The 26421-nt window shown below is 46.6% G+C and overlaps 1 protein-coding gene across 7 annotated transcripts in view; it reads left to right on the plus strand.

Moving 5' to 3' along the window:
• Positions 1 to 26421, plus strand: part of snx17 (sorting nexin 17) — an 86154-nt gene that overhangs the window by 36933 nt on the left and 22800 nt on the right. For 6 of the 7 annotated variants that reach the window (XM_070885448.1, XM_070885454.1, XM_070885453.1 and 3 more), the window contains 4 exons: positions 2289 to 2379; positions 6042 to 6129; positions 7660 to 7729; positions 9540 to 9632. In XM_070885448.1, coding sequence (XP_070741549.1) covers positions 2289 to 2379; positions 6042 to 6129; positions 7660 to 7729; positions 9540 to 9632 — 342 coding nt within the window. The remainder of the gene's footprint in view (positions 1 to 2288; positions 2380 to 6041; positions 6130 to 7659; positions 7730 to 9539; positions 9633 to 26421) is intronic. The other variant, XM_070885452.1, reaches the window with a different exon arrangement.

A 26421-nucleotide genomic window follows, 5' to 3' on the forward strand; every position in this document is an offset into this window, starting at 1 on the left:
CAAATATACCACATCAACTGGTTCTCCCTTGTCCAGTCTACTGGAAACATCCTCAAAAAATTCCAGAAGATTTGTCAAGCATGATTTCCCTTTCACAAATCCATGCTGACTTGGACCTGTCATGTCACCGCTTTCCAAATGCACTGCTATGACATCCTTAATAATTGATTCCATCATTTTACCCACTACCGATGTCAGGCTGACCGGTCTATAATTCCCTGTTTTCTCTCCCTCCTTTTTTAAAAAGTGGGGTTACATTGGCTACCCTCCACTCTATAGGAACTGATCCAGAGTCAATGGAATGTTGGAAAATGACTGTCAATGCATCTGCTATTTCCAAGGCCACCTCCTTAAGTACTCTGGGATGCAGTCCATCAGGCCCTGGGGATTTATCGGCCTTCAATCCCATCAATTTCCCCAACACAATTTCCCGGCTAATAAGGATTTCCCTCAGTTCCTCCTCCTTACTAGACCCCCCGACCCCTTTTATAACCGGAAGGTTGTTTGTGTCCTTCTTTGTGAATACCGAACCAAAGTACTTGTTCAATTGGTCTGCCATTTCTTTGTTCCCCGTTATGACTTCCCCTGATTCTGACTGCAGGGGACCGACGTTTGTCTTTACTAACCTTTTTCTCTTTACATATCTATAGAAAGTTTTGCAATCCGTTTTAATGTTCATTTCTGTATCATACTCCCTACTTACTACAGTTCTTTGTCCTTTTTGTATGATAGAAGGAGGGTAGAGTGGACGGTCTTTTAAACCCATAAGACTCCCAATTATTTAGAATTCTAATTTCACAATGTGAAGTACTTCATAAAATCTCCTCTTTAAATCAAACTTCGAGTAGATTTTTTTTGAGTATGCTGGTCATCTATTCTATACTGTGAGCAGTACAAAGCTAATTCATGTGATCATAGTTTCACAGAATCATAGAAATTTATAGCACAGAAGGAGGCAATTTCGGCCCTTCGTATCCGCACCGGCCAACCAAGAGCTTATCTAGCCTAATCCCACTTACCAGCTCTTGGTCTGTAGCCCTGTAGGTTACGGCATTTTAAGTGCACATCCAAGTATTTTTTAAATGCGGTGAGGGTTTTGCGGCGCAATGCCCGAGTGGGATCCTTGGGTATCTGTTTGCAGCAGGGTTTTCAAGTACTCCTGGGGAGAGGTGCGCCGATGTGCAATGACTGATTGCGTTGCGTCTGAATTTCGGCGCACTCACAACCTGTACCCAGAATAGCAACAAGTTAAACCTGTTGGTGCAGCTCTGCCAGCAGCGGTATGAAAGAAAACCTGCAAAAAAGATAAGTTAAAGTTTTTTTTAATTTTATTTTTTGGCAGCGATTACATAGTTAAGGCTCTTGAGTGTTTGTTTTTTTTTCTGTCTCTCGCTTCCCCCCCCCCCCCCCCCCCCCCCATCCTGCCCCCAAGGCCTCTTGTAGCTTGTAGCGCTCCCGGTCCCAAACTAAAGTTGCCAAAACTCGCTGTTTGCACTGCGAATGCTTGTGCAACGCCTCCCTTACCAGTGCGTCCCTGGTGCAGACATAAAGGCCAAATGTTCAGGCTAAAAACAGTAGCATAGCGCAAACAGTAAGTTTCGCGTATTGCTACTGTTTTCACCGAGAGCCAAAAATCCGGCTCGTGTCCATAAACGTAACATGATGAGGCCACGAAAAGCAAAGCTAAGGAACCAACATTTGGAATTGTACATGAGGAGAGAAAACATTTTGAAAGAAGTGTTAAAACACTTAAAACACGTTGGTTGTAAATTTAAGGAAACTTGGAATACTTTTTTTTTAAAGCAAGATGCGTGACCATGAAAATTAAGGTTAGTTAACTTAGCCAGCTACGGCTGAATGCAGCCTGCAGACAGACGCGGCAGCAAGCTCCTTATCTGCCAGCTGAACCGCTGTTTAAATTTCCTGTTAGGTTTATTGGGAGCTAGATTAACCCTCACTGAACCAATTTTAGGTTATGGGTAATCATCAACCCCCAACCGGTATGCAAAAGATCACACTGCTGCATAAAGACAAAGAAACAAGCCAATTACCCATTGAATTTAAAAGTGCCAATTGGCAAATGTTGCCACTCCCCATTTCACCGTTCCTCCTTCTGGGCTCCCTGCACCCCTCCGAAAATAACTTCTCAAGTACAAAAATGTGTGCTGCTTGCTAATTGCGGAGTTGATGGGCGGATTCATTTTACGGTAAGTCTGGAATCTTGTCAATATCCTGAATTAATTTTAGAAGTATTTCTAGAAATATTTTTTTTTTTTTTCTTGTTAAAGGCAGTTGCTGTAAAACTGGACCTTCCTGATGAGCTTGTTGGATACTTCAGCCTTTTCCTTATCCGAGAAGGAAGTGATGGTAGTTGTTCTTGTAAGTTTATGTGCAAAATTAACATCTTATTTATAGTCATGTGTTTCTCCTCCTCAGCTATATTCTAAAATTATTTTAAAGTAAGGCATCTGCATAAACTGAGCTTCTGCAAGATTTAGTCTAACACACGTCTATTTAATTGGGAAATTTTAGTTAGTCCTTATTGACAATCCATTTAATTTATAAAAAGTTGGTACCACAGTGAATTGGAGCAACAACCTGCTATTATGTGGAAATTTGGGACATGGACTTATGCCTACGATTTCCACGCTCCCTTCTATTTTTTTTTTTAAATTTCTATCTCCTTCCTTCACAAAAATCACCATTCTTTATTGTTCTGTCACCTTGGGGATCTATTGAGCGGAGTCTGGATGATTCTTGGTAAGGCACCGTCATCCCAGACTACTTGTACATTTAGTGACTAGGTTTTAAATGCGTGACATGGAGAGACCAAGAAAAGAGTGAATTAACATTTTCAACTTTTCCCCCAGAATAGAAACAAGAAAGCTAGTAAAGCTTGCTATGGTTCTTTTTTAGAATTCATCTTCTGGTGGTAAAATTGTTTTGAAACCGATCAAAAATTGAGAGCAATACCTTTTTAAAGTAATGAACCCAACTAGATTGGTTGTTGCAGTAATTAGCACACTGGCCTTTCACCCCTTTCTAGATTCAATTCCAGTTCAGACTGAGTATGTAGCCTTTTCCTGCCAGCTGTAAATGCCCTCCATGAAATGACTTTGGGAACCCTAATTTCTTGTGGGGACAGGCTGACCATATAAGAGTCCACAGATTGACAGAGTTGGTAGTGTCGTCACTACTACAGGAATGGCTGGTATGGAAAAAGGGAATCATTTACACTGATGTATTGGGTGGATGTTCTCAATTCAAGTTACTGAAGCAGAGTAGAAATGTGTTCCATTCTACATGTACTTTGATTGCAAAAAAAATCAAAAAATCTAATTGGTCTTTCAGAAATACTACGTGTTTTTTTAAAAAAAAGTTTGGCATTTTTACTATACCAATTTCACATTATTTGACATGCTTTTTGCAGCATAAAGCCTAGTAGAAATATGATTATTATGACCAGTGACCCTTTGCTTAAAAAATGTAGTTATCAGATCTAATATAATATGAAGGCTGTAAAGTGAGCCGGATCCTTGTGCTGCAACTAATGAGTGGGCTGCATCCGATTCAGGGTGCATGTACATTGTAGTTTCAACATGAGTATTGGTCAGAAACAACTTTCTTTTGGGTTTGTACTATAAATGCACCTATAATTGTGCACTCCTTCATAAAATCATAGGGCCCAAGTTTCGGGTGGAGTTGCTCCTATTTTTTTTTGTTTGGAGTATCTTGGAAATCGCAATTCTCGGCATTTAGTTTGCTCCAGTTCTAGTGAGTTAGTTTAATTTCGTTTTAGTTCAGTTTTTTTTTCCAAAGAGTGGTATCATCAGCCGTTTAGGCAGCGAAAAGTTACTCCAAACTAACTTAGAACGGAGTAAGTGTCTATTTTTGTATGCTTAGAAAAATTTTGCCTACACTTTAGAAATTAGGCACAGGTAGTGAGATGGGGGGGTTTGGGGGGAAGCTAGGGGATTTTACAAAGTACTAAACACTTCACTTTGACCAATAAGGAGCCATCTTCAATAATAAATGATAGATAAATTTAAAAAAAAATTATCCTACCTCACCATCGAAGCAGCGGCAGCAGGCATTGGGCTGTGACTTTTTTTGGCCATTCGGCCAGAGGATAGTGGGAACTTGGAAAACACCAGGAAGGCGAGCAGGCACCGAGCTGCGATCTTGCGGCCAGGGGATGGGGCGGCTTGGAAAACACCGGGAGGGTGAGCATGCACGCAGGCATCGAGCTGCGATCGTTCAGCCAGGAGATAGGGGACAGTTCCACATATCCAAAAATCAATTTTCTGCATGTCCCTTTAAAGATGGCCGATTGCCAATGTTTGTGTGCCATTGCACATGTGCGTGCGTGCATGCACGCGCGCGCGCTCCAACACACATGCACAACGTTGCCGGCACTCAAACTGACGCTGGGCCCTAGCCCCCCCTCTGCCAGCAGTGCTAACTCTGCCCCCAGCAGCTCCTGCTGCACCACACTGAGCTGGAAAAGGACCTACAAATATCGGAGAATCACAAGGTAAGTTTTAGGCGCTTTGAGTTCTCGAAAATAGGTGGGCCTCTCTGAGATGCGCTGCTCTACCGGGTATCTGAAACTTGGGCCCCTAGAATGGAAGAAGGCCGTTTGGCCTGTTGAGCCCATGCTGACTCTCAGCTAGTCGCACTCTCCTGCCCTTCCCTGTAGCCCTGTAATTATTTTCCTTCAGATACTTATCCAACTCCCTTTTGAAGACAGTAATTGAGTCTGCCTCCACTACCCTTTCAGGCAATGCATTCCAGATCCAACCACTCACTGTTTTTAAAAAAAAAAAAAAGTTTTCTTGTGTCGCCTTTGGTTCTTTTGACAATCACCTTAAATCTGTGTCCTCTGGTTCTCTACCCTTCTGTCAGTGGGAACAGTTTCTCTCTCTCCCTCTCTCTCTCTCTCTCTCTCTCTCTCTCTCTCTCTCTCTCTCTCTCTCTCTCTCTCTCTCTCTCTCTCTCTCTCTCTCTCTCCTCTGTCCAGACCCCTCATGATTTTGAGCACCTCCATCAAATTTCCCCTCAATCTTTGCTGCTCCAAGAACAACAACCCCAGCTGCTCCAGTATCAACGTAACTGAAGTCCCTCATTCCCGGAATCATTCTCGTAAATCTTTTCTGTACTTTCTCCAAGGCCTTCACATCCTTCTAAAGTGTGGTGCCCAGAATGGGGGACACTACTCCAGTTGGGGCCAAACCAGTGTTTGATACAGGTTCATTTATTTCTACACTTTTGTACTCTCTACCTCCTATGAAGCATTGGATTCCGTAAGCCTTTTAAACTGCTTTCTCAACATGCCCTGTCACCTTCAAAGATTTGTGCACACATACTCCCAGGTTTCTCTCTGCACCCCCTTCAGGATTGTACCATTTAGTTTATGTCCTCTCTTCATTCTTTCTACCAAAATGTATCATTTCACACTTTTCTGTTAAGTTTCATCTGCCATGTGCTTGCCAATTTCACCAGCCTGTCTTATGTTTTCCTAAAGTCTATCACCCTCCTCACTGTTTACTATACTTCCAAGTTTTGTATCATCTGCACATTTTTTAATTGTGCCCTGCACACCCACGTCCAACTCATTAATATGTATCCAGAAAAGCAGGAGTCCGAGAACAGATCACTGGGGAAACTGCTATCTTCCTCCAGTCTGAAAAACAACCATTGACCACTCCTGTTTCCTATCACTTAACCAATTTCGTATCTATGCTGCCACTATCGCTCACTTCCGTATCCCTTTTCCCTCCCCCCCCCCCCCCCCCATCTCCTTTATTCTTTTCTCAGATTTTTTTTAAAGTTTTTTAAAAAAGTCACTAGTTGGTGACAGGCAGGACTAAGTGACTTAGATGGCAGGTAGAAGTAGCAAAGTATAACATGAGATAAATTGGAAAACTGAAAAGATGAATTGAAATCAAAACCTCGGGTGCTACAAACTCCATTGTTAATTTTGGCATTGATATATTTAAATACTGACAATCAATTGTATGAATTGCTTTGTTACTCCTCAGTTGTACGAAAGTTGCAAGAGTTTGAATTGCCCTATATTTCAGTCACAAGCTTGAAGGACACCGAATACAGAATTGTGCTGCGAAAGAGGTAAGAAATGAACATCGTCTTGTATTTCACACACTTTCTTAAAAGGATAATTGACCTGGTTTATAAAGATGCTTTTTTCAGTATTTTAAACAATTCTACACATTTCTGCTTTCTGTTTAAGGCATTGTACATTTTGTTCTGAGTTTAATTTAGAATGTAATTGGTGTTTTTTACTTTTTAGTTAAACCAGGAGAGCAGTGATGGTCTTTGGGCTAGAAATTTGGTTCTCAGTGAAATTGTATTTTTTCTCAAATTACTGTTCGCTTTGCTATCAGGCTGGAAATTCAACCATTAATTTGCGCAGTGGTCAAAATTGGCGTTGCAAGATGATTTGCGGCGCAAACCACGATCCTCGCCAACTTTAATCCGAGGCCGATACCACTGCGAGTTGGGGGGGGGACACGCCAAAAAGACACTTATCTATCGAATTGCTGAAAAATAATTTAAAAATAAAAACTTTAACATGCCTTTTTGCAGGTCTTCAGACTTACCGCTGCTGGCAGGTTTCTCCCTGTCGGTATTGAGTGCAGAATACAGGTGCAGAGAGCCAAATTTTTGGCAAATGCTATTTCGGGTCTTGCACTGCGACGCTCCTCTGCTCAGCGGTACGTGGAAAGTGCTGCCGGAAAACATCACTGAATTTCCTGACGACTGGGTTTTCGCCAAAAAGGGTGAAATAGTACCAAAAACCCAGTCACAAAATCACCGCATTTCTAGCCCTCTGCATTTAATTGCCTTTTGAGAAAATTGACACACTACACTGAATCAGGTCATGCAAGCTGTAATGCTTATCCGGGTAATGTAGTTTTAAGATGTTTTATGTACTAACAGTTAATAAACGTGTGGCTGATGTCTAATGTAAATCCATACTTTCAGATTTCTTAATTTTCAAAAGGGTTCAACTTTGTTAATGCAATAAGGTTTTGTTTTTCTATTAAATCCTTTAGCTGGCATCCTCTCTCCCAGGCTTTTTTTTTAAATTGAGAGCTTGTTTAGTTATTTTCTGCTTATATTGCAAGAGTAAAAAGGGGTTTTGCTATCTAGATGGTGAAAATATTTTGTAGGGTTGCTGAACAATATCAAGTTTCTCTTGCCTAATGTAAATTTTTAATACAATTAAGTATGGAAGCCAGCAAATTGGGCATCTAATTTTATTTTTTGACTGAAGAAGCAACAAAGATACTCTGACATGTGGTGAGCACAGTGCGGTCGGACAGCTTCATGTCCGAGCTGGAAAGCTCAGCTGCGCTATTGTAGGAAGGAGAAAGCGTTTCGGTGTTGCAGAGATGTAGAATGGAAGAAAAATATTTTCCTGCAGAAAAAGAGGAAATGTTGATGAAGTCAACCGTACTTCTGCTCGAGTTTTCCTTCTGGTTGGCTACCTTTTTTTTTTCGTTGAGTTTATGAAAGTGAGAGACTTTGATTATTGCCTACATTTAGCTAGAAAGGTTAGCATGAGAGTCAACCACTTTCTGGGCAAGCTTGAGATGGAACATGTACTTGTTGTACTGATAACACTTTTGTTTACAGCTACTGGGATTCTGCCTATGACAATGATGTTATGGAAAATCGGGTTGGATTGAACCTATTATATGTCCAGGTAAGAGTATTCTTAGTTACCAAATATATCTAATGCAACTCGAGCACTATAATTGGGTAGAGCCTTTTTCAAATTTGACCTGCTCTTCAGTGTCTTACACTTCTTTCTTTAAAATTTTTTTAAAAATCAAAGAATTGAGCCCAACTGTCCGAGTATACTTTTTCTGTTCCCCTGCCTTCCCCAGACGTTGCTCCGTAATGCCACTATTCCTCCTATGTTGCTTCCTACTTGAGTTGATGGTTTTTACTTGATCCTACATGCCTGTCCCACCCTCCCCTCTTTCCCCCCCCCCCCCCCCCCCCACTTTACTTGCTGTATTCTGTCCATTTGTTAATGGAAAAAAATATCACCAGGAAATTTTCTTATGCAGAGACTGTTGAACAGATCCTCATCCCTGACCACTTCCTCTGATGACACATGCTGGAGAAGTTTCATTTTTAAAAAATAGAAGGCAGGGCTACAGAGTATCCTGGGTGGCTGCAGTGCTGTAACAGCCCAGAAACACCACTATAGGCTTTTCTTCTTTAAGCGACTGCAAACAAAATATTGCCTTAATATTGAGTCCCTATCTAGCCATCATTAACATGAGTTTAGAAGCCACTAACTGACTCCATTAACGGACACTCTACTCAACTCCCAAGGCTTGGCAGAGATTTTAAATGGCTACTTTGCATCAGTCTTCAATACTTAAATATTAGCAGAATAGCCAACATAGTCCTTTTAATGTATGAGTGACGAGATATTTGAATAGCTTGGAACCACAAACTAATCAGACGATCAAAGTATGCGAGAAACTAGAACTTATTTCCAGTCTTATTGAAGCATGTATACAAAAGCAAAATACTGTGGATGCTGGAAATCTGAAATAAAAACACAAAATGCTGGAACGAAAGGTCATCTACCTGAAATGTTAACTCTGTTTCTCTCTCCATAGATGCTGTCTGACCTGATTATTTCCTGCATTTTCTGTTTTTATTGAAGCCTGTAATCTTCATGTAATGTACTAATGTCAGTTGTGGGTCAATGGTAACACTCGCCTCGTAAATTTGAAGGCTGTAGACTCTAGCCCTGTTCCAAGACTTGAGCACGTGATGTAGCTGACACTGCTGTGCTGAGGTCATGCTGTGCTGTCGAAGGTGCCATTTTTACGGATGAGACATTTAACCAGGCCCAATTGCCCCCTCAGGTGGACATAAAACATCCCATGACACAATTTCAATTGTCCCGGTGTTCTGGCCAACATTTAGCCCTTCAGCCATGATCACCAAAACCTGGTCATTTATCTCAGTGCTGTTTGTGGGACCTTGCTGTGATCAAATAGGCTGCTGTGTTTGCCTACATTACAACAGTGACTACACTTTAAAAGTACTTCATTGGCTGTGAAGTGCTTTGGGATGTCCTGAGATAGTAAAAGGTGCTATATAAATGGAAGTTCTTCATTCTTCAGAACCTGTGTTTTGATCCAAGTTACACTATATAATATATTTTCTTGCAGCACATCAGGATGCATTTAGTTGAGGTTTCCTGTTCAGGAGATTAGCACCCTCAGAGCACAGATGGGTAAATTCCTGATTATTTATACTTGTGGGGTGGGAGGTTGAAGTGCAAAAATGGTGTATTGTTTCTGAATTTCTAGGGACGTATATTTTCTAAAACTTCTTCCTTTTTTCCCCTCAGTGAAAACTCGTTTGGGGCACATTTCTATAGGTGGTAGCATCTTTTCATCTACTGTTGGTATTAACATGCTGTTAGTGCATTTACAAAAAACAAAAAGTAGTTCTTCCTAACTAGAAGAATTCCTTTGTCACAGACAGTAGCTGATATTGAACGAGGGTGGATCCTTGTTAACAAGGAGCAACACCGACAACTGAAATCCCTTCAAGAAAAAGGTTCCAAAAAAGAGGTGAGTGGTACTCTAGTACATTAGACTGGACACAACAAAATGAAAGCCGATTAAAGTACCAAAAATAGCACTTTGAAAACTGAACCCTTGAGTCTCAATGCGTTGCATCTCTCTCACTGTCATTGTGATAATTTTTTTTTAATACATTGCTTTATTGTGGTACAATTGAGATTGTGGAAAAAAAGTTTTCACTCTGGTAAAAGGAAGAAATTTCAGATTATGGCAATTGTCATTGCTTTGTGATTTAGTATTGAAATGGACTTTACCATTTTTCTTGCGGTAAATCTCATTGTTTGTCATGGTGTAATATTGCGAGAAAATCACAAGTAGTGCATTTCAAAGCTGAATTGTGTTTGTAAATTAATTAGTGCAAAATAGCTTTTATAAATTCTTTACATACATGATGGAAATTATTGCTATATTTTGGCCAAATGTTCAATCCTAAATGTTTTCATGAATTACAATTTAGTACATCCACCAAGTTCGGAGGCACAGTAGTGTAGATGGGAGAATGGCAATTCATAATTTTGAAATGGCGAGAGATTAGGAACTGGAGGAGAAAATGAATTTGGGAGCCCATGTACACATCACTCAGCTTGTACAGTGATACAAAAGTAATAAAGGCAAATAGAATGTTGGCCTTTATCTCAAGGGAGCTGGAATACATAGGTGAGGAAGTTATTCTTCAGTTTTATAGATCCTTAGTCAGATCTCATGGGAGTACTGCATTCAGTTTTGGGTGCCAGATTACTGGAAGGATATATTTGCCTTGGAGGGGAGGTACAGTGCAGATTCATGAGAATAATACTGGGGCTTAAATGGTTAAATTATAAAGGCAGATTGCCAAAACTTTTCATTTTCTTAAGGGGTGATCTAATTGAGTTCCAAATGATCAATTTAAAAACTAGATCTTTCTCTGCTGGGGAAATCCAGAGCAAGGACACAATCTTGTTGAGCTTGGCTTTTTAAAAGAGTGAAATCAAGAAGCACTTTTTCACTCCAATGGTATTGGGAATTTGGAACTCTTTCCCCCAAAAGGCTGTGCATGCTGGATCAACTGAAATTTTCAAGATAGAGATGGATAGATTTTTAAGTAAGGGTATCGAGTGATATGGAGCAAAGGTGGATAAATGGAACTGAGGAACAGATCAGCCATGATCAAATCGAATGGTGGTTTAGGCTCAAGGGGCTGAATATCCTATTGCTGTTACAAAATATTAGTGTATTGGCCTGTATTTTGCAGTAGGAATATGTGAGGCCATCAGCGCTTGCTTATTAAGGAGTTAATTGGACAACAACTTCTGGTGTCTGTGCATTTAAACACAGAAATCCAGGAAGTTGCTGTCTGATTTGTCCTGCTCCTCCAAGATTTGCTACCGCGACGAGAAATTCAGCAATAAAACGCATGAAGTTGCGGTATTTGTCCACTTAACAGGCCAGGGAAAATTGGGGCTTGTCCATTCAAGTGTAAGTCGATTTTCAACAGCGTGGTAAGTCGTTATTACTGCTAAACAACCTCTGGCACTAAAAATTAACTTACTAGCGTGGAGTCTCATTCCTTCGGATTTTAATTATTGGAGATTACAATTTTTTTTTGCCTTTTTCTTTGTCTTTTGCTTTGTCTTTGCTCTTTTGCTTTCATACGTGATTTTTACATTGAATTAAATTTTCTAACTTAGTATTCCTGGTTTGAATTCTCCATGTCTCAGTAAGGATTTTTTAATCTGGTTGAACTGGCTGCTTGTCCTGGTCACAGGTCCCAGATTAACTGTATAGGGCAGCACACTGTAATGGCTCATTATTTCAGGTTGCCATGCAAAAACGCAATAAAAGTATGTGGGCAGCTGTAAGCATAATGAACTGAGCGCCGTTCATTCGCTGCTAATCACAAACACTGAGCCATAGTATTTGCACCACAAAAATAGGCCCTTTGGCCCAACCAGTTTTGTTACATATGTAAACTTGTATTTACTCTGTACAGCCACCAGAGGGCTCATTCCCTGGAATCCCAAGGAATCCCATAATCCCTTGGGAGCACTGGTATTTAAGGAGGCTTCACAGTTGAAGAGGCACTCTGGAGACCTGCAATAAAAGACGACGGTCACACTTTACTTTGAGCTCAGTGTTCAGTCTGACTCTTTCCCCATACACCAACTGGCGATGAGATACAGATAGCGAACCCAAAGATGCAGAGAACAGTGGGCATCCTGGAGAAATTCTGAGGGAGATGATTGGGAAACTTTTGTGGAGCGACTCGACCAATACTTCATGTCCAACGAGCTAGGTGGGGAAGAGCGCTGCCAAACTAAGGGCGATCCTCCTCACCGTCTGTGGGGCACCAACGTATGGCCTCATGATGAATCTCCCACTCCAGCGAAACCCAAGGAGAAATTATATGACTTTGTGCACACTGGTCCGAGAGTATTTGAACCCGAAGGAAAGCATTCTGATGGCGAGGTACCAGTTCTACACCTACAAAAGCTCAAGGTCAGGAAGAGGCGAGTTATGTTGCCGAGCTAAGAAACCTTGCAGGACATTGCAAATTTGAAGGACTTTTGGAGCACATGCTTGAACTTTTTCTTACTTGGCATTGCCCAAGAAACCATACTTCGCAAACTTTTGACTGTAGAGACCCCTACCTTGAGTAAGGCCATAGCGATAGCCCAGGCATTCATTGCCACCAGTGACAATACGAAGCAAATCTCTTGGCACACCAGTGCTGCTACAAGTACTGTGAACAAAGTGATGTTTTCGAATCGTAACATGGCAGGTCTCACGTACCTGCAGCTACACGTCCGCAGATATGAGTCCACCATCAAGGGTGATAAATGCAAGGTCATTAACATCTTGTTGGTGCTGAGGGGTAATCATCGTTTCCATTCATGCCGATTCAAAGAGTACATTTACAAGGGCTGTGGAACAATGGGACACCTCAGTGCAGGCAAGCTGCAAAGCCTGTTAAACCTGCAAACCACCATGTTGCAGAGGAGGACAGATCCACGGAGGATCACGATGAACCAGAGCCTCAGATCGAGGAGGCAGAGGTTCATGGGGTGCACACATTCATCACAAATTGTCCCCCGATAATGTTGAACTAAATGGACTCCCGGTGTCAATGGAGCTGGACACTGCTGCGAGCTAGTCCTCATGGGCAAAAAGACTTTCGAAAGGTTGTGGTGCAACAAGGCCAGTCTTGACTCCAGTTCTCACGGGACTAAGAACTTACATGAAAAAACTGATTCCTGTAATCGGTTGTGCCACTGTACAGGTCTCCTACGATGGAGCGGTGCACGAGCTACCACTCTGGATGGCACCGGGCAATTTCCCACGCTGCTCGGCAGGAGCTGACTGTGAAAGATACGCTGGAACTGGGAAAGCGTACGAGCACTATTGCCCGCTGACAACACTTAGTGTTTCCAGGTCTTTAAACAAGTTCCCTTCGCTGTTCGAACCAGGCATCGGGAAATTCCAAGGAGCAAAAGTGCAGATCCACCGAATTCCGGGACGCGACCCATCCATCACCAGGCAAGAGCAGTACCGTACATGATGGAGAGGGTAGAGATCGAGCTAGACCGGGTCAAAGAGGGCACCATTTCCCCGATCAAGTTCAACGAGTGGGCCAGTCCTCCAGGGAGACAGCACCGTCAGAATCAGCGCCGATTACAAAGTAACTATCTATCGTTTCTCCCTGCAGGACCAATACTTACGACCAAAGGCCGACGACCTCTTTGCAACACTGGCAGGAGTAAAGACGTTTACGAATCAGGATCTGACTTCAGCCTACATGACTCAGGAACTGGAGGAATCATCGAAGGCCCTCACCTGCATCAACACGCACAAAGGTCTTTCTGTTTATAACAGATGCCCGTTTGGAATCCGATCGGCGGCGGCGATATTCCAGAGAAACGTGGAAAGCTTATTTAAGTCGGTCCCGCACACAGTGGTCTTCCAGGACGACATCGTGGTCACAGGTCGGAACACAATCGAGCATCTGCAGAACGTGGAGGAGGTTTTTCGGCGACTCAACCACGTGGGGCTCAGGTTAAAATGCTCAAGTGCATTTTCCTGGCGCCTGAAGTGGAGTTCCTGGGAAGGAGGATTGCGGCAGATGGCATCAGGCCCACCAACTCGAAGACGGAGGCAATCGAACGCACAGAGGCCACAGAACATGACAGAGCTGCGGTCGTTTCTGAGACTCCTGAACATCTTGAGTAACTTCTTACCAGGTCTCAGCACACTTAAAACCACTGCATGTCTTACGACGAAAAGGGGACGAATGGGTTTGGAGCAAAAGCCAAGAAAATGCCTTTGTAAAAGCGAAAATTGTTATGCTCAAACAAATTGCTTATGTTGTATTATCCATGTAAGCATTTGGTACTAGCATGTGATGCGTCGTCATATAGAAACATAGAAAATAGGTGCAGGAGTAGGCCCTTCGAGCCTGCACCGCCATTCAATGAGTTCATGGCTGAACATGCAACTTCAGTACCCCATTCCTGCTTTCTTGCCATACCCCTTGATCCCCCTAGTAGTAAGGACTCCATCTAACTCCTTTTTGAATATATTTAGTGAATTCGCCTCAACAACTTTCTGTGGTAGAGAATTCCACAGGTTCACCACTCTCTGGGTGAAGAAGTTTCTCCTCATCTCGGTCCTAAATGGCTTACCCCTTATCCTTAGACTGTGACCCCTGGTTCTGGACTTCCCCAACATTGGGAACATTCTTCCTGCATCTAACCTGTCTGAACCCATCAGAATTTTAAATGTTTCTATGAGGTCCCCGCTCATTCTTCTGAACTCCAATGAATACAAGCCCAGTTGATCCAGTCTTTCTTGATAGATCAGTCCCGCCATCCCGGGAATCAGTCTGGTGAACCTTCACTGCACTCCCTCAATAGCAAGAATGTCCTTCCTCAAGTTGGAAGACCAAAACTGTACACAATACTCCAGGTGTGGCCTCACCAAGGCCCTGTACAACTATAGCAAAACCTCCCTGACCCTGTACTCAAATCCCCTTGCTGTGGAGGCCAACATGCCATTTGCTTTCTGAACCGCCTGCTGTACCTGCATGCCAACCTTCAATGACTGATATATCATGACACCCAGGTCTCGTTGCACCTTCCCTTTTCCTAATCTGTCACCATTCAGATAATCTGTCTCCCTGTTTTGATCACCAAAGTGGATAACCTCACATTTATCCACATTATACTTCATCTGCCATGCATTTGCCCACTCACCTAACCTATCCACTCACTCTGCAGCCTCATAGCATCCTCCTCGCAGCTCACACTGCCACCCAACTTGGTGTCATCCGCAAATTTGGAGATACTACATTTAATCCCCCTCGTCTAAATCATTAATGTACAATGTAAACAGCTGGGGCCCCAGCACAGAACCTTGCGGCACCCCACTAGTCACTGCCTGCCATTCTGAAAAGTACCCATTTACTCCTACTCTTTGCTTCCTGTCTGACCACCAGTTCTCAATCCATGTCAGCACACTACCCCCAATCCCATGTGCTTTAACTTTGCACATTAATCTCTTGTGTGGGACCTTGTCGAAAGCCTTCTGAAAGTCCAAATATACCACATCAACTGGTTCTCCCTTGTCCACTCTACTGGAAATATCATCAAAAAATTCCAAAAGATTTGTCAAGCATGATTTCCCTTTCACAAATCCATGCTGACTTGGACCGATCATGTCACCTCTTTCCAAATGCGCTGCTATGACATCCTTAATAATTGATTCCATCATTTTACCCACTACTGAGGTCAGGCTGACCAGTCTATGATTCTCTATTTTCTCTCTCCTTTTTTTTTAAAAGTGGGGTTTCATTGGCTACCCTCCATTTGATAGGAACTGATCCAGAGTCAATGGAATGTTGGAAAATGACTGTCACTGCATCTGCTATTTCCAAGGCAATCTCCTTAAGTACTCTGGGATGCAGTCCATCAGGCCCTGGGGATTTATCGGCCTTCAATCCCATCAATTTCCCCAACACAATTTCCCTACTAATAAGGATTTCCCTCAGTTCCTCCTCCTTACTAGACCCTCTGACCCCTTTTCAAAATCAAACCCTTTGTCCTCCTCTGCTGAGTTCTAAATTTCTCCCAGTCCCTGGGTTCGCTGCTATTTCTGGCCAATTTGTATGCCACTTCCTTGGCTTTAATACTATCCCTGATTTCCCTTGATAGCCACGGTTGAGCCACCTTCCCTTTTTTATTTTTACGCCAGACAGGAATGTACAATTGTTGTAGTTCATCCATGCGGTCTCTAAATGTCTGCCATTACCCATCCACAGTCAACCCCTTAAGTATCATTCGCCAATCTATCCTAGCCAATTCATGCCTCATACCTTCAAAGTTACCCTTCTTTAAGTTCTGGACCATGGTCTCTGAATTAACTCTTTCATTCTCCATCCTAATGCAGAATTCCACCATATTATGGTCATTCTTCCCCAAGGGGCCTCGCACAACGAGATTGGTAATTAATCCTCTCTCATTACACAACACCCAGTCTAAGATGGCCTCCCCCCTAGTTGGTTCCTCGACATATTGGTCTAGAAAACCATCCCTTATGCACTCCAGGAAATCTTCCTCCACTGTATTGCTTCCAGTTTGGTTAGCCCAATCTGTGTGCATATTAGTCACCCATTATAACTGCTGCACCTTTATTGCATGCACCCCTAATTTCCTGTTTGATGCCCTCCCCAACATCACTACTACTGTTTGGAGGTCTGTACACAACTCCCACTAACGTTTTTTGCTCTTTGGTGTTCTGCAGCTCTACCCATATAGATTCCACATCATCCAAGCTAATGTCCTTCCTAACTATTGCATTAATCTCCTCTTTAACCAGCAATGCTACCCCACCTCCTTTTCCTTTTGTTCTATCCTTCCTGAATGTTGAATACCCCTGGATGTTGAGTTCCCTGCCCTGATCATCCTGGAGCCACGTCTCTAATCCCAATCACATCATATTTGTTAACACCTATTTGCACAGTTAATTCATCCACCTTATTACAGATACTCCTTGCATTAAGACACACAGCCTTCAGGCTTGTTTTTTTTTAACACCCTTTGTCCTTATAGAATTTTGCTGTACAGTTGCCCTTTTTGTTCTTTGCCTTGGGTTTCTCTGCCCTCCACTTTTCCTCATTTCTTTTGTCTCCTTTTTGTTTCCCTCTGTCTCCCTGCATTGGTTCCCATCTCCTTGCCGTATTAGTTTAACTCCTCCCCAACAGCACTAGAAAACATTCCCCCGAGGACATTGGTTCTGGTCCTGCCCGGGTGCAGACCGTCCGGTTTGTACTGGTCCCACCTCCCCCAGAACCGGTTCCAATGCCCCAGGAATTTGAATCCCTCCCTGCTGCACCACTGCTCAAGCCACGTATTCATCTGCGCTATCCTGCGATTCCTACTCTGACTAGCACGTGGCACTAGTAGCAATCCTGAGATTACTACTTTTAAGGTCCTACTTTTTAATTGAGCTCCTAGCTCCTTAAATTCATTTCGTAGGACCTCATCCCTTTTTTTACCTATGTCGTTGGTACCAATGTGCATCACGACAACTGGCTGTTCTCCCTCCCTTTTTAGAATGTCCTGCACCCGCCCCGAGACATCCTTGACCCTTGCACCAGGGAGGCAACATACCATCCTGGAGTCTCTGTTGCAGCCGCAGAAACGCCTATCTATTCCCCTCACAATTGAATCCTCTATCACTATCGCGCTCCCACTCTTTTTCCTGCCCTCCTGTGCAACAGAGCCAGCCACGGTGCCATGAACTTGGCTGTTGCTGCCCTCCCCTGATGAGTCATCCCCCTCAACAGTACTCAAAGCAGTGTATCTGTTTTGCAGGGGACCCCTGCACTACCTTCCTTGCACCACTCTTCCTGCTGGTCTTCCATTCCCTAGCTGGCTGTGGACCCTTCTGCGGTAAGACCAACTCGCTACACGTGCTACTCACGTCATTCTCAGCATCGTGGATGCTCCAGAGTGAATCCACCCTCAGCTCCAATTCAGCAACGCGGTCCGTCAGGAGCTAGAGGCGGATACACTTCCCGCAGATGTAGTCGTCAGGGACACCGGAAGTGTGTCCGAGTTCCCACATGGTACAGGAGGAGCATAGCACGTGACTGAGCTCTTCTGCCATGACTTAACACTTCGATACCCTTAAATTGGTGACAATGTTAGCGGGTTACTTATATAAAAAGAAAAAGAAAAACTACTCACCAATCACTTACCCCTTTGCCTGTGACGTCACCTTTTGATTCCTTTCTACTTCTCTTCTGCTTTTTCTCCCGGCTAGAGCTGCACAAGCTCGCCTCTTATAGGCCTCACCACGCTGCTCCCGCCTCCCGATCTGCCGCCGCCTCTCTCAGCCGCTGGGCCTCTTATAGGTCTCACCACGCACCTCGAGCTCCTGCCTCCGATCTGGCGTGGGTGTGTATTGCAACAAGGTAATGATTTCGGGGAAACTGCAACCGGTTGTTTATGCATCCGGGAGTCTACGGCTAAGAGAGCCTACAGCATGATTGAGAAAGAAGTGTAAGCGTGTGTCTATGGGGTAAAGAAAATGCATCAATACCTGTTTGGGCTAAAAAAATTCGAATTGGAAACTGACCGTAAGCCACTTGCATCCCTGTTCTCCGAGAGTAAAGGGATAAATACCAACGCATCGGCCCACATCCAGAGATGGGTGCTCACATTGTCCGCATACAACTACGCCATCCGCCACAGGCCAGGCACACAATTGCGCCGATGCTCACCACGGGGGTGGAAATGGCGCAGCCCGCAGATCTAGCCATGGTTATGGAAGCATTTGAGTGAGCAATCACCTGTCACTGCCCGGCAGATCAAAACCTGGACAAACCAGGACCCCTTATTATCTTTAGTCAAAAGTTGTGTTTTTCATGGGAGCTGGTCCGGTGTCCCAGTGGAAATGTAGGAAGAAATAGTCGCTCCAGCGGCGCAAAGATGAAATGTCTTTGCAGGCAAACTGCCTTCTGTGGGGCATTCGTGTAGTGGTCCCCAAGAAGGGCAGAGACACCTTCATCAATGACCTCCACAGTACACTCCCAGGCATCGTAATGATGAAAGAGATAGCCAGATCCCACGTGTGGTGGCCCGGTATCGATGCGGACTGAGTCCTGCGTTCACAGATGCAATACATCTCGCAGTTAAGCAATGCACCCAGGGAGGCGCCACTAAGTTTATGGTCTAGGGTACACATCAACTATGCAGACCCATTCTTGGGTAAAGTGTTCCTTGTGGTTGGAGATACTTACTCCAACTGAATTGAATGTGTGATAATGTCGGCTGTCACGTCCGCTGTCACTACTGAAAGTCTGCGGGCCATGTTTGCTACACACGGCCTACCCGATGTCCTGGTGAGCGACAACGGGCCATGTTTTACCAGTGCTGAGTTCAAAGAAGTCATGACCCATAATGGGATCAAGCATGTCATATATGTCCTGTTTAAACTAGCGTCCAATGGTCAGGCAGAGAACAGTGCAAACCATCAAGCAAGGCTTGAAGATGGTAACTGGAGGCTCACTGCTTAGCTACTGCACGAGACCCCACTCGCTCACTAGGATCCCACCTACTGAACTCATGAAAAGAGCACTTAAGACAAGGCTTTCGTTAGTTCACCCTGATTTCCATGAACAGGGAGCAGGTGGCTTCAACAAAGTACATACCATGATAGAAACATAGAAATTAGGTGCAGAAGCAGGCCATTCGGCTCCCTCGAGCCTGCACCGCCATTCAATAAGATCATGGCTGATCATCTAACCTCAGTACCCCTTTCCTGCTTTCTTGCCATACCCCTTGATCCCTTTGACTGTAAGGGCCATATCTAACTCCCTTTTGAATATATCCAATGAACTGGCCCCAACAACTTTCTGTGGTAGAGAATTCCACAGGTTAACCACTCTGAGTGAAGAAGTTTCTCCTCATCTCAGTCCTAAATGGCTTACCCCTTATTCTTCGACTGTTACCCCTGGTTCTGGAACTCCCCAGCAACGGGAACATTCTTCCTGCCTCTAACCTGTCCAATCCCGTCAGAATTTTATGTTTCTATGAGATCCCCTCACGCGAGATTGAAATCAATGATCCTATACTTGTATTAAATTATGGACACAGTCCCAAGTGGCTTCCTGGCACTGTCATGGCCAAAGAGGGGAACGGGATGTTTCGGGTCAAACTTTTAAATGGACACATTCACCGGAAACACTTGGACCAAATCAAACTCCGATTCATGGACTATCCTGAGCAACCCACCTTGGACCTTACCTTTTTTGATCCCCAACATACGCACCAGTGGCAACCAGCACCACGGTTGACCACGAAGCAGAACCCAGCAGGACCCAACACACCAGGCAGCCCAGCAAGGCCAGCTGCACAACAGCTCAGCGAAGGCCCAACAAATGATTCAACAACACCAGCTTTCACACTGAGACAATCAACCAGGGCAAGAAGGGCCCCAGATCGACTTGCATTGTGAATAGTTACTCAATTGACTTTGGGGGAGGAGTGTTAAAGATGTAAACTTGTATTTACTCTGTACAGCCACCAGAGGCCTCATCCCCTGGTGTCCCAAGGGATCCCATAATCCCTTGGGAGCACAGGTATTTAAGGAGGCTTCACAGGTTGGCGAGGCACTCTTGAGACCTGCAATAAAAGACTACGGTCACACTGAGCTCAGTGTTCCGTCTGACTCTCCATACACAACAGGTTTATCCTCTACAAGAACTTCCTCCCACCTATCTTCTAATCTTATCAACATATACTTTCTCTCTCCCTGTGTTTATCTAGCTTCCCCTTAAATGCATCTCTGCTATTTGCTTCAATTACTACTTGTAATGAATTCCACTCTTTGGGTAAAGAAGTTTCTGTTGAATTCCCTATTATATTTATTAGTGACTATCTTGTATTTATAGCCCCTAGTTCTGGTCTTGTCCGCAAGTGGAAACATCATCTCTATGCCTGTCCTATCAAAGTGGTTCCATTCAAAACTCCGGGGATAATGAAGCTCTCTGTGACTGCACGCATCAACACCTGGACATCATTCAGGATTGGGCTGATAAGTGCCAAGTAATATTCGTGCCAGGCAATGACTATCTCCAACAAGAGAGTCTAACCACCTCCCTTTGACATTCAACGGCATTACCATCGCCAAATTCCCCCACCATCAATGTCCTGGGGGTTACTATTGACCATAAAACTTAACTAGACCACCACATAAATGCTCTGGCTACAAGAGCAGGTCAGTGGCTGGGTATTCTATGGCGAGTGACTCGCCTCCTGACTCCCCAGAGTCTTGCCACCATCTGCAAGGCACAAGTCAGGAGTGGAAGACTTGCCACTTGCCTGTATGAGTGTAGCTCCAACATCAGTCAAGAAGCTCGACACCATCCAGGACCAAGCAATCCGCTTGATTGGCACCCAATCCAGCACCTTTAAACATTCACTCCCTTCACCATCTGTGTAGTGTGTACCACCTACAGGATTCACTGCAGCAACTCATCGAGGCTTCTTTGCCAGCACCTCCTAAATGCACAACCTTTACCACCTAGAGCCTCAAGTGCATGGGAACCACCACCTCCAAGTCACACACCACCCTGACTTGGAAATATATCACCGTTTCTTCATTGTCACCGGTCAAAATCCTGAAACTCCCTACCTAACGGCACTATGGGAATACCCGATAGTCATCATTCGAGCCAGGGATCGCAAGGATGTGCGCATCACCCATGCCACGACAGGAGCTGGCAACTGCTGGATGGACCGCCACCTAATCCGTTCCATCATCAATATAGCCCCAAAGCGGCGACGGCAGCAGAAGCAGTGCCGCAAAAAAAATTAATGCCGGGGCACTCAAAGACCTAGCTAAGAGAACCCTATGCAGCCAGCGCCTCACTGCTAACCTGACAACCCTTGATGACCCCGAGAAGCAATGTCCACAGCGCATGGTCTGCCTTCCAGGCCACCATAGCCAGTGCCTGCGAAGAGATGCTTGGTCACTCAACCAGGAAACACCAGGACTGGTTTGATGAACTACCAAGAGATCCAAGAGCTAATAAATCGCAATCGCAGGCCATTTTTGAACCTAAAACAACCCAACTATGGAGCAGCATTACAGACGGCTTAAGTCGGGGTCCAACAAAAAAAACGCGACCTAAAGAATAGATAGTGGGTGGAGAAAGCACAGGAGATTCAGCAGCTGGCAGACAGCCGTGATGTGCGAGGATTCTTCACCGCAGTCCAGGCCACCTACGGCCCAAGCACCCATGGCCCCACCCCACTGTTGGCCAAGAACGGAGAGACACTAATCAAGAACACCGAGGCAGTTAGGACCCACTGGAAGGAGCATGTCTAAGATCTCGAGACTCTGTCTTTGACTCGAGTGTCCTCAACTCCATCCCGCAGCATGCTACCTGCCACCATCTCAGCAGAACCCCAGCCCTGCACGAGGTAGAAAAGGCCATCTGCCAGCTCAAGAACAAGGCAACGGGAGCAGATGGTATCCCCACTGAGGCACTAAAGTATGGCGGAGAGGTACTATTGGCACGAATGCATGACCATCTCATCTGGAAGGCGGAGAGAGTATGCCGGGAGATCTGAGATGCAGTAATCGTGACCATTTTTTTTTTAAAAAGGAGTCCGACTGCGGCAACTACAGAGGAGTTATAGGCCAATAGGAAAGTCGTCGCTAGAATTCTCCAACCGTCTTCTCCCTGTGGCTGAGGAGCTCCTCCCGGAGTCACAGTGCGGATTTCGTCCACTACGGGCTACAACGGACACTATCTTTACGGCGCAACAGCTGCAAGAAAAATGCAGGGAACACCACCAAGCTTTGTACATGGCCTTTTTGACATCACAAAGGCCTTTGACACTGTCAACCGCGAGGGATGATGGTGCGTTCTCCTCTGTTTCAGCTGCCCCCAAAGGTTTGTCACCATCCTCCGCCTGCTCCACGTCGACATGCAAGCCGTGATCCTGACCAACTGATCCATCACACACCGATTCCACGTCCTGACCGGGGTCAAGCAGGGCTGCATCATCGCGCCAACCTTCTTCTCCATCTTCCTCGCTGCAATGCTGTACCTCACTCAACAAGCTTCCCTGCTGGAGTGGAACTAAACTACAGAACCAGTGGGAACCTTCGTCAACTCCAAGACCATCCCAACCTCTGTCGTCGAACTACAGTACGCGGACGACGCTTGCGTCTGCGCACATTGAGACTGAACTCCAAATCATAGTTAACATCTTCACTGAGGCATACGAAAGCATAGGCCTTGCACTAAACATCCGTAAGACAAAGCTGCTCCACCAACCTGACCCCGCCACACAGCACTACCCTACAGTCATCGAGCTCCACGGCGCAACCCTGGACAACGTGGACCACTTTCCATACCTCGGGAGCCTCTGCTCCGCAAAGGCTGACGTAGACGACTAGGTTCAACACCACCCCCAGTGCGCCAGCGCAGCCTTCAGCCGCCTGAGGAAGAATGTGTTTGAAGATCAGGCCCTCAAATCTGCCACCAAGCTCGTGGTCTGCAGGGCTGTAGTAATACCCGTCATCCTGTGGCTCAGACGTGGACCATATACAGTAGACACCTCAAATCACTGGAGAAATACCACCAGCAATGTCTCCAAGATCCTGCAAATCCCTGGGAGGACACATTCTCCAACGTTGGCATCCTCGATCAGGCCAACATCCCCAGCATCGAAGCATTGACCACACTCGACCAGCTCAGAGACTCCCAAAACAAGCGCTCTACTCTGAATAGCAAGTGAGCCTCAGGTGGGCAGAGGAAACATTTCACCGACACCTGGGAGTCCATGGCCAAAGACTGCCCTAAGTGGAGGAAGAGCATCCAGGAGGGTGCTGAGCACCTAAAGAAAACAAACTCTGGCAGCGGAAGGAGCATGCGGCAAACCAGTCCCACTCGCCCTTTCCTTCAACGACTGACTGTCCAACCTGTGACGGAGACTGTAATTCCTGTATTGGACTATTCAGTCACCTGAGAACTGAGTGGAAGCAAGTCTTCCTCGGTTTTTTTTTCAAGGGACTGCCTATGATGATGGGAGTACCTTCACGACACGGACTGCAGCGGTTCAAGAAGGCAGGGGCAGGGAGGTATTACTACAGTTGTACAGGGCCTTGGTGAGGCCACACCTGGAGTATTGTGTACAGTTTTGGTCTCCTAACCTGAGGAAGGACATTCTTGCTATTGAGGGAGTGCAGCGAAGGTTCACCAGACTGATTCCCGGGATGGCGGGACTGACTTATCAAGAAAGACTGGATCAACTGGGCTTGTATTCACTGGAGTTCAGAAGAATGAGCGGGGATCACATAGAAACGTTTAAAATTCTGATGGGTTTAGACAGGTTAGATGCAGGAAGAATGTTCCCAATGTTGAAGTCCAGAACCAGGGGTCACAGTCTGAGGATAAGGGGTAAGCCATTTAGGACCGAGATGAGGAGAAACTTCTTCACCCAGAGAGTGGTGAATCTGTGGAATTCTCTTCCACAGAAAGTTGTTGTGGCCAATTCACTAAATATATTCAAAAAGGAGTTGGATGTAGTCCTTACTACTAGGGGGCTCAAGGGGTATGGCAAGAAAGCAGGAATGGGGTACTGAAGTTGCATGTTCAGCCATGAACTCATTGAATGGTGGTGCAGGCTCGAATGGCCGACTCCTGCACCTATTTTCTATGTTTCTAAGGTGACTGCCACTTTCTTGAGGGCAATTAGAAATGGGCAATAAATGCTGGGCTTGCCAGCCATGTCCACATACAGGGCCCAAGTTTCCACATGATATGCGCCTGATTTTTAGGAGCAACTGGTGGAGAACGGACTATCTTAGAAATCGCAATTCTCCACTTTTTTCTGCAGTTCTAGTCAGGTAGAACAGTTTGGAACAGAATTTTTTCTTCAAAAGGGGGCGTGTCCGGCCACTGACGCTTGATTTGAAAGTTTCCACAGTGAAAACTTACTCCAAACTAAAGTAGAATGGAGCAAGTGAAGATTTTTGTAGAACTGAAAAAACCTGTTCTACACATTAAAAAATCAGGTGCAGGTTACAAATTAGGCGTCCAGAACGAGGGGGGTGGGGGAAGGGAAGTCATTAAATTCTATAATAAATCCTTATTTATACTTATACAAATAAATCCAACCTGAATAAACATTTATAAGCAAAGAAAAGATTAAATAAACCATCTTCCTACCTGTGTGAAAGTGCTTCAGGCAGGCCTTTCAGGACCGAAGGCTGAACGGGCCGGCCCGAGACTTCGGGCAGGGCCCGTCCCCAGCACCAGATTTACAGGTAGGTTGGGTCGGGGAGGTTCGGTTCGGGTCGAGGGAGGGAGAGAGAGGTGGGGAGGTCAGGTCGGATCCAATCCGGGAGCGGGAGTCGGGTCGGGGGGGCGGGGAGCGGGAACAGGAGGTCGGGTCGGGTCCAGTCGGGGGAGCGGGAACAGGAGCGTGGGTTGGGTCCAGTCACGGGGGGGAGTGGATGTCTGGTCGGGTCTGGTCCGGAGGCGGTGGGGGGAGCGGGTGTCTGGTCTGGTCCGGCGGCGGGGGGGGCGGGCGGGTGTCGGGTCTGGTCCGGGGGGGGGGGGGCGGGCGTCGGGTCTGGTCCGGCGGCGGGGGGGGCGGGGAGCGGGTGTCTGGTCGGGGAGCGGGTGTCGGGTCTGGTCCGGAGGCGGGGGGGGGGCGGGGAGCGGGTGTCGGGTCTGGTCGGGGGGCGGGGAGCGGGTGTCGGGTCTGGTCCGGAGGCAGTGGGGGGGCGGGGAGCGGGTGTCTGGTCGGGGAGCGGGTGTCGGGTCTGGTCCGGAGGCGGGGAGCGGGTGTCGGGTCTGGGCGGGGAGCGGGTGTCGGGTCTGGTCCGGAGGCAGTGGGGGGGCGGGGAGCGGGTGTCTGGTCGGGGAGCGGGTGTCGGGTCTGGTCCGGAGGCGGGGGGGGGGGCGGGGAGCGGGTGTCGGGTCTGGTCGGGGGGCGGGGAGCGGGTGTCGGGTCTGGTCCGGAGGCAGTGGCAGTGGGGGGCGGGGGAGCGGGTGTCTGGTCGGGGAGCGGGTGTCGGGTCTGGTCCGGAGGCGGGGAGCGGGTGTCGGGTCTGGGCGGGGAGCGGGTGTCGGGTCTGGTCCGGAGGCGGGGCGTCTGTCCGGGGGGCGGGGAGCGGGTGTCTGGTCGGGGTTCCACGGGGGGTGTCGGGTCTGGTCCGGAGGCGGGGGGGTAGGGGAGCGGGTGTCTGGTCGGGGAGCGGGTGTCTGGTCTGGTCCGGAGGCGGGGGGGTAGGGGAGCGGGTGTCGGGTCTGGTCCGGAGGCGGGGGGGTAGGGGAGCGGGTGTCTGGTCTGGTCCGGAGGCGGGGGGTAGGGGAGCGGGTGTCGGGTCTGGTCCGGAGGCGGGGGGGTAGGGGAGCGGGTGTCTGGTCGGGGAGCGGGGGTGTCGGGTCTGGTCCGGAGGCGGGGGGGTAGGGGAGCGGGTGTCGGGTCTGGTCCGGAGGCGGGGGGCTCGGAGCGGGTGTCGGGTCTGGTCCGGAGGCGGGGGGGTAGGGGAGCGGGTGTCGGGTCTGGTCCGGAGGCGGGGGGGTAGGGGAGCGGGTGTCGGGTCTGGTCCGGAGGGGGGGGTAGGGGAGCGGGTGTCGGGTCTGGTCCGGAGGCGGGGGGGTAGGGGAGCGGGTGTCGGGTCTGGTCCGGAGGCGGGGGGGGTAGGGGAGCGGGTGTCGGGTTGGGTCGGGGAAGCGGGTGTCGGGTCTGGTCCGGAGGCGGGGGGGGCTCTGAGC

This window comes from Pristiophorus japonicus, chromosome 7 (genome assembly GCF_044704955.1).
Source record: "Pristiophorus japonicus isolate sPriJap1 chromosome 7, sPriJap1.hap1, whole genome shotgun sequence".
Lineage (NCBI taxonomy): Eukaryota > Metazoa > Chordata > Chondrichthyes > Pristiophoridae > Pristiophorus > Pristiophorus japonicus.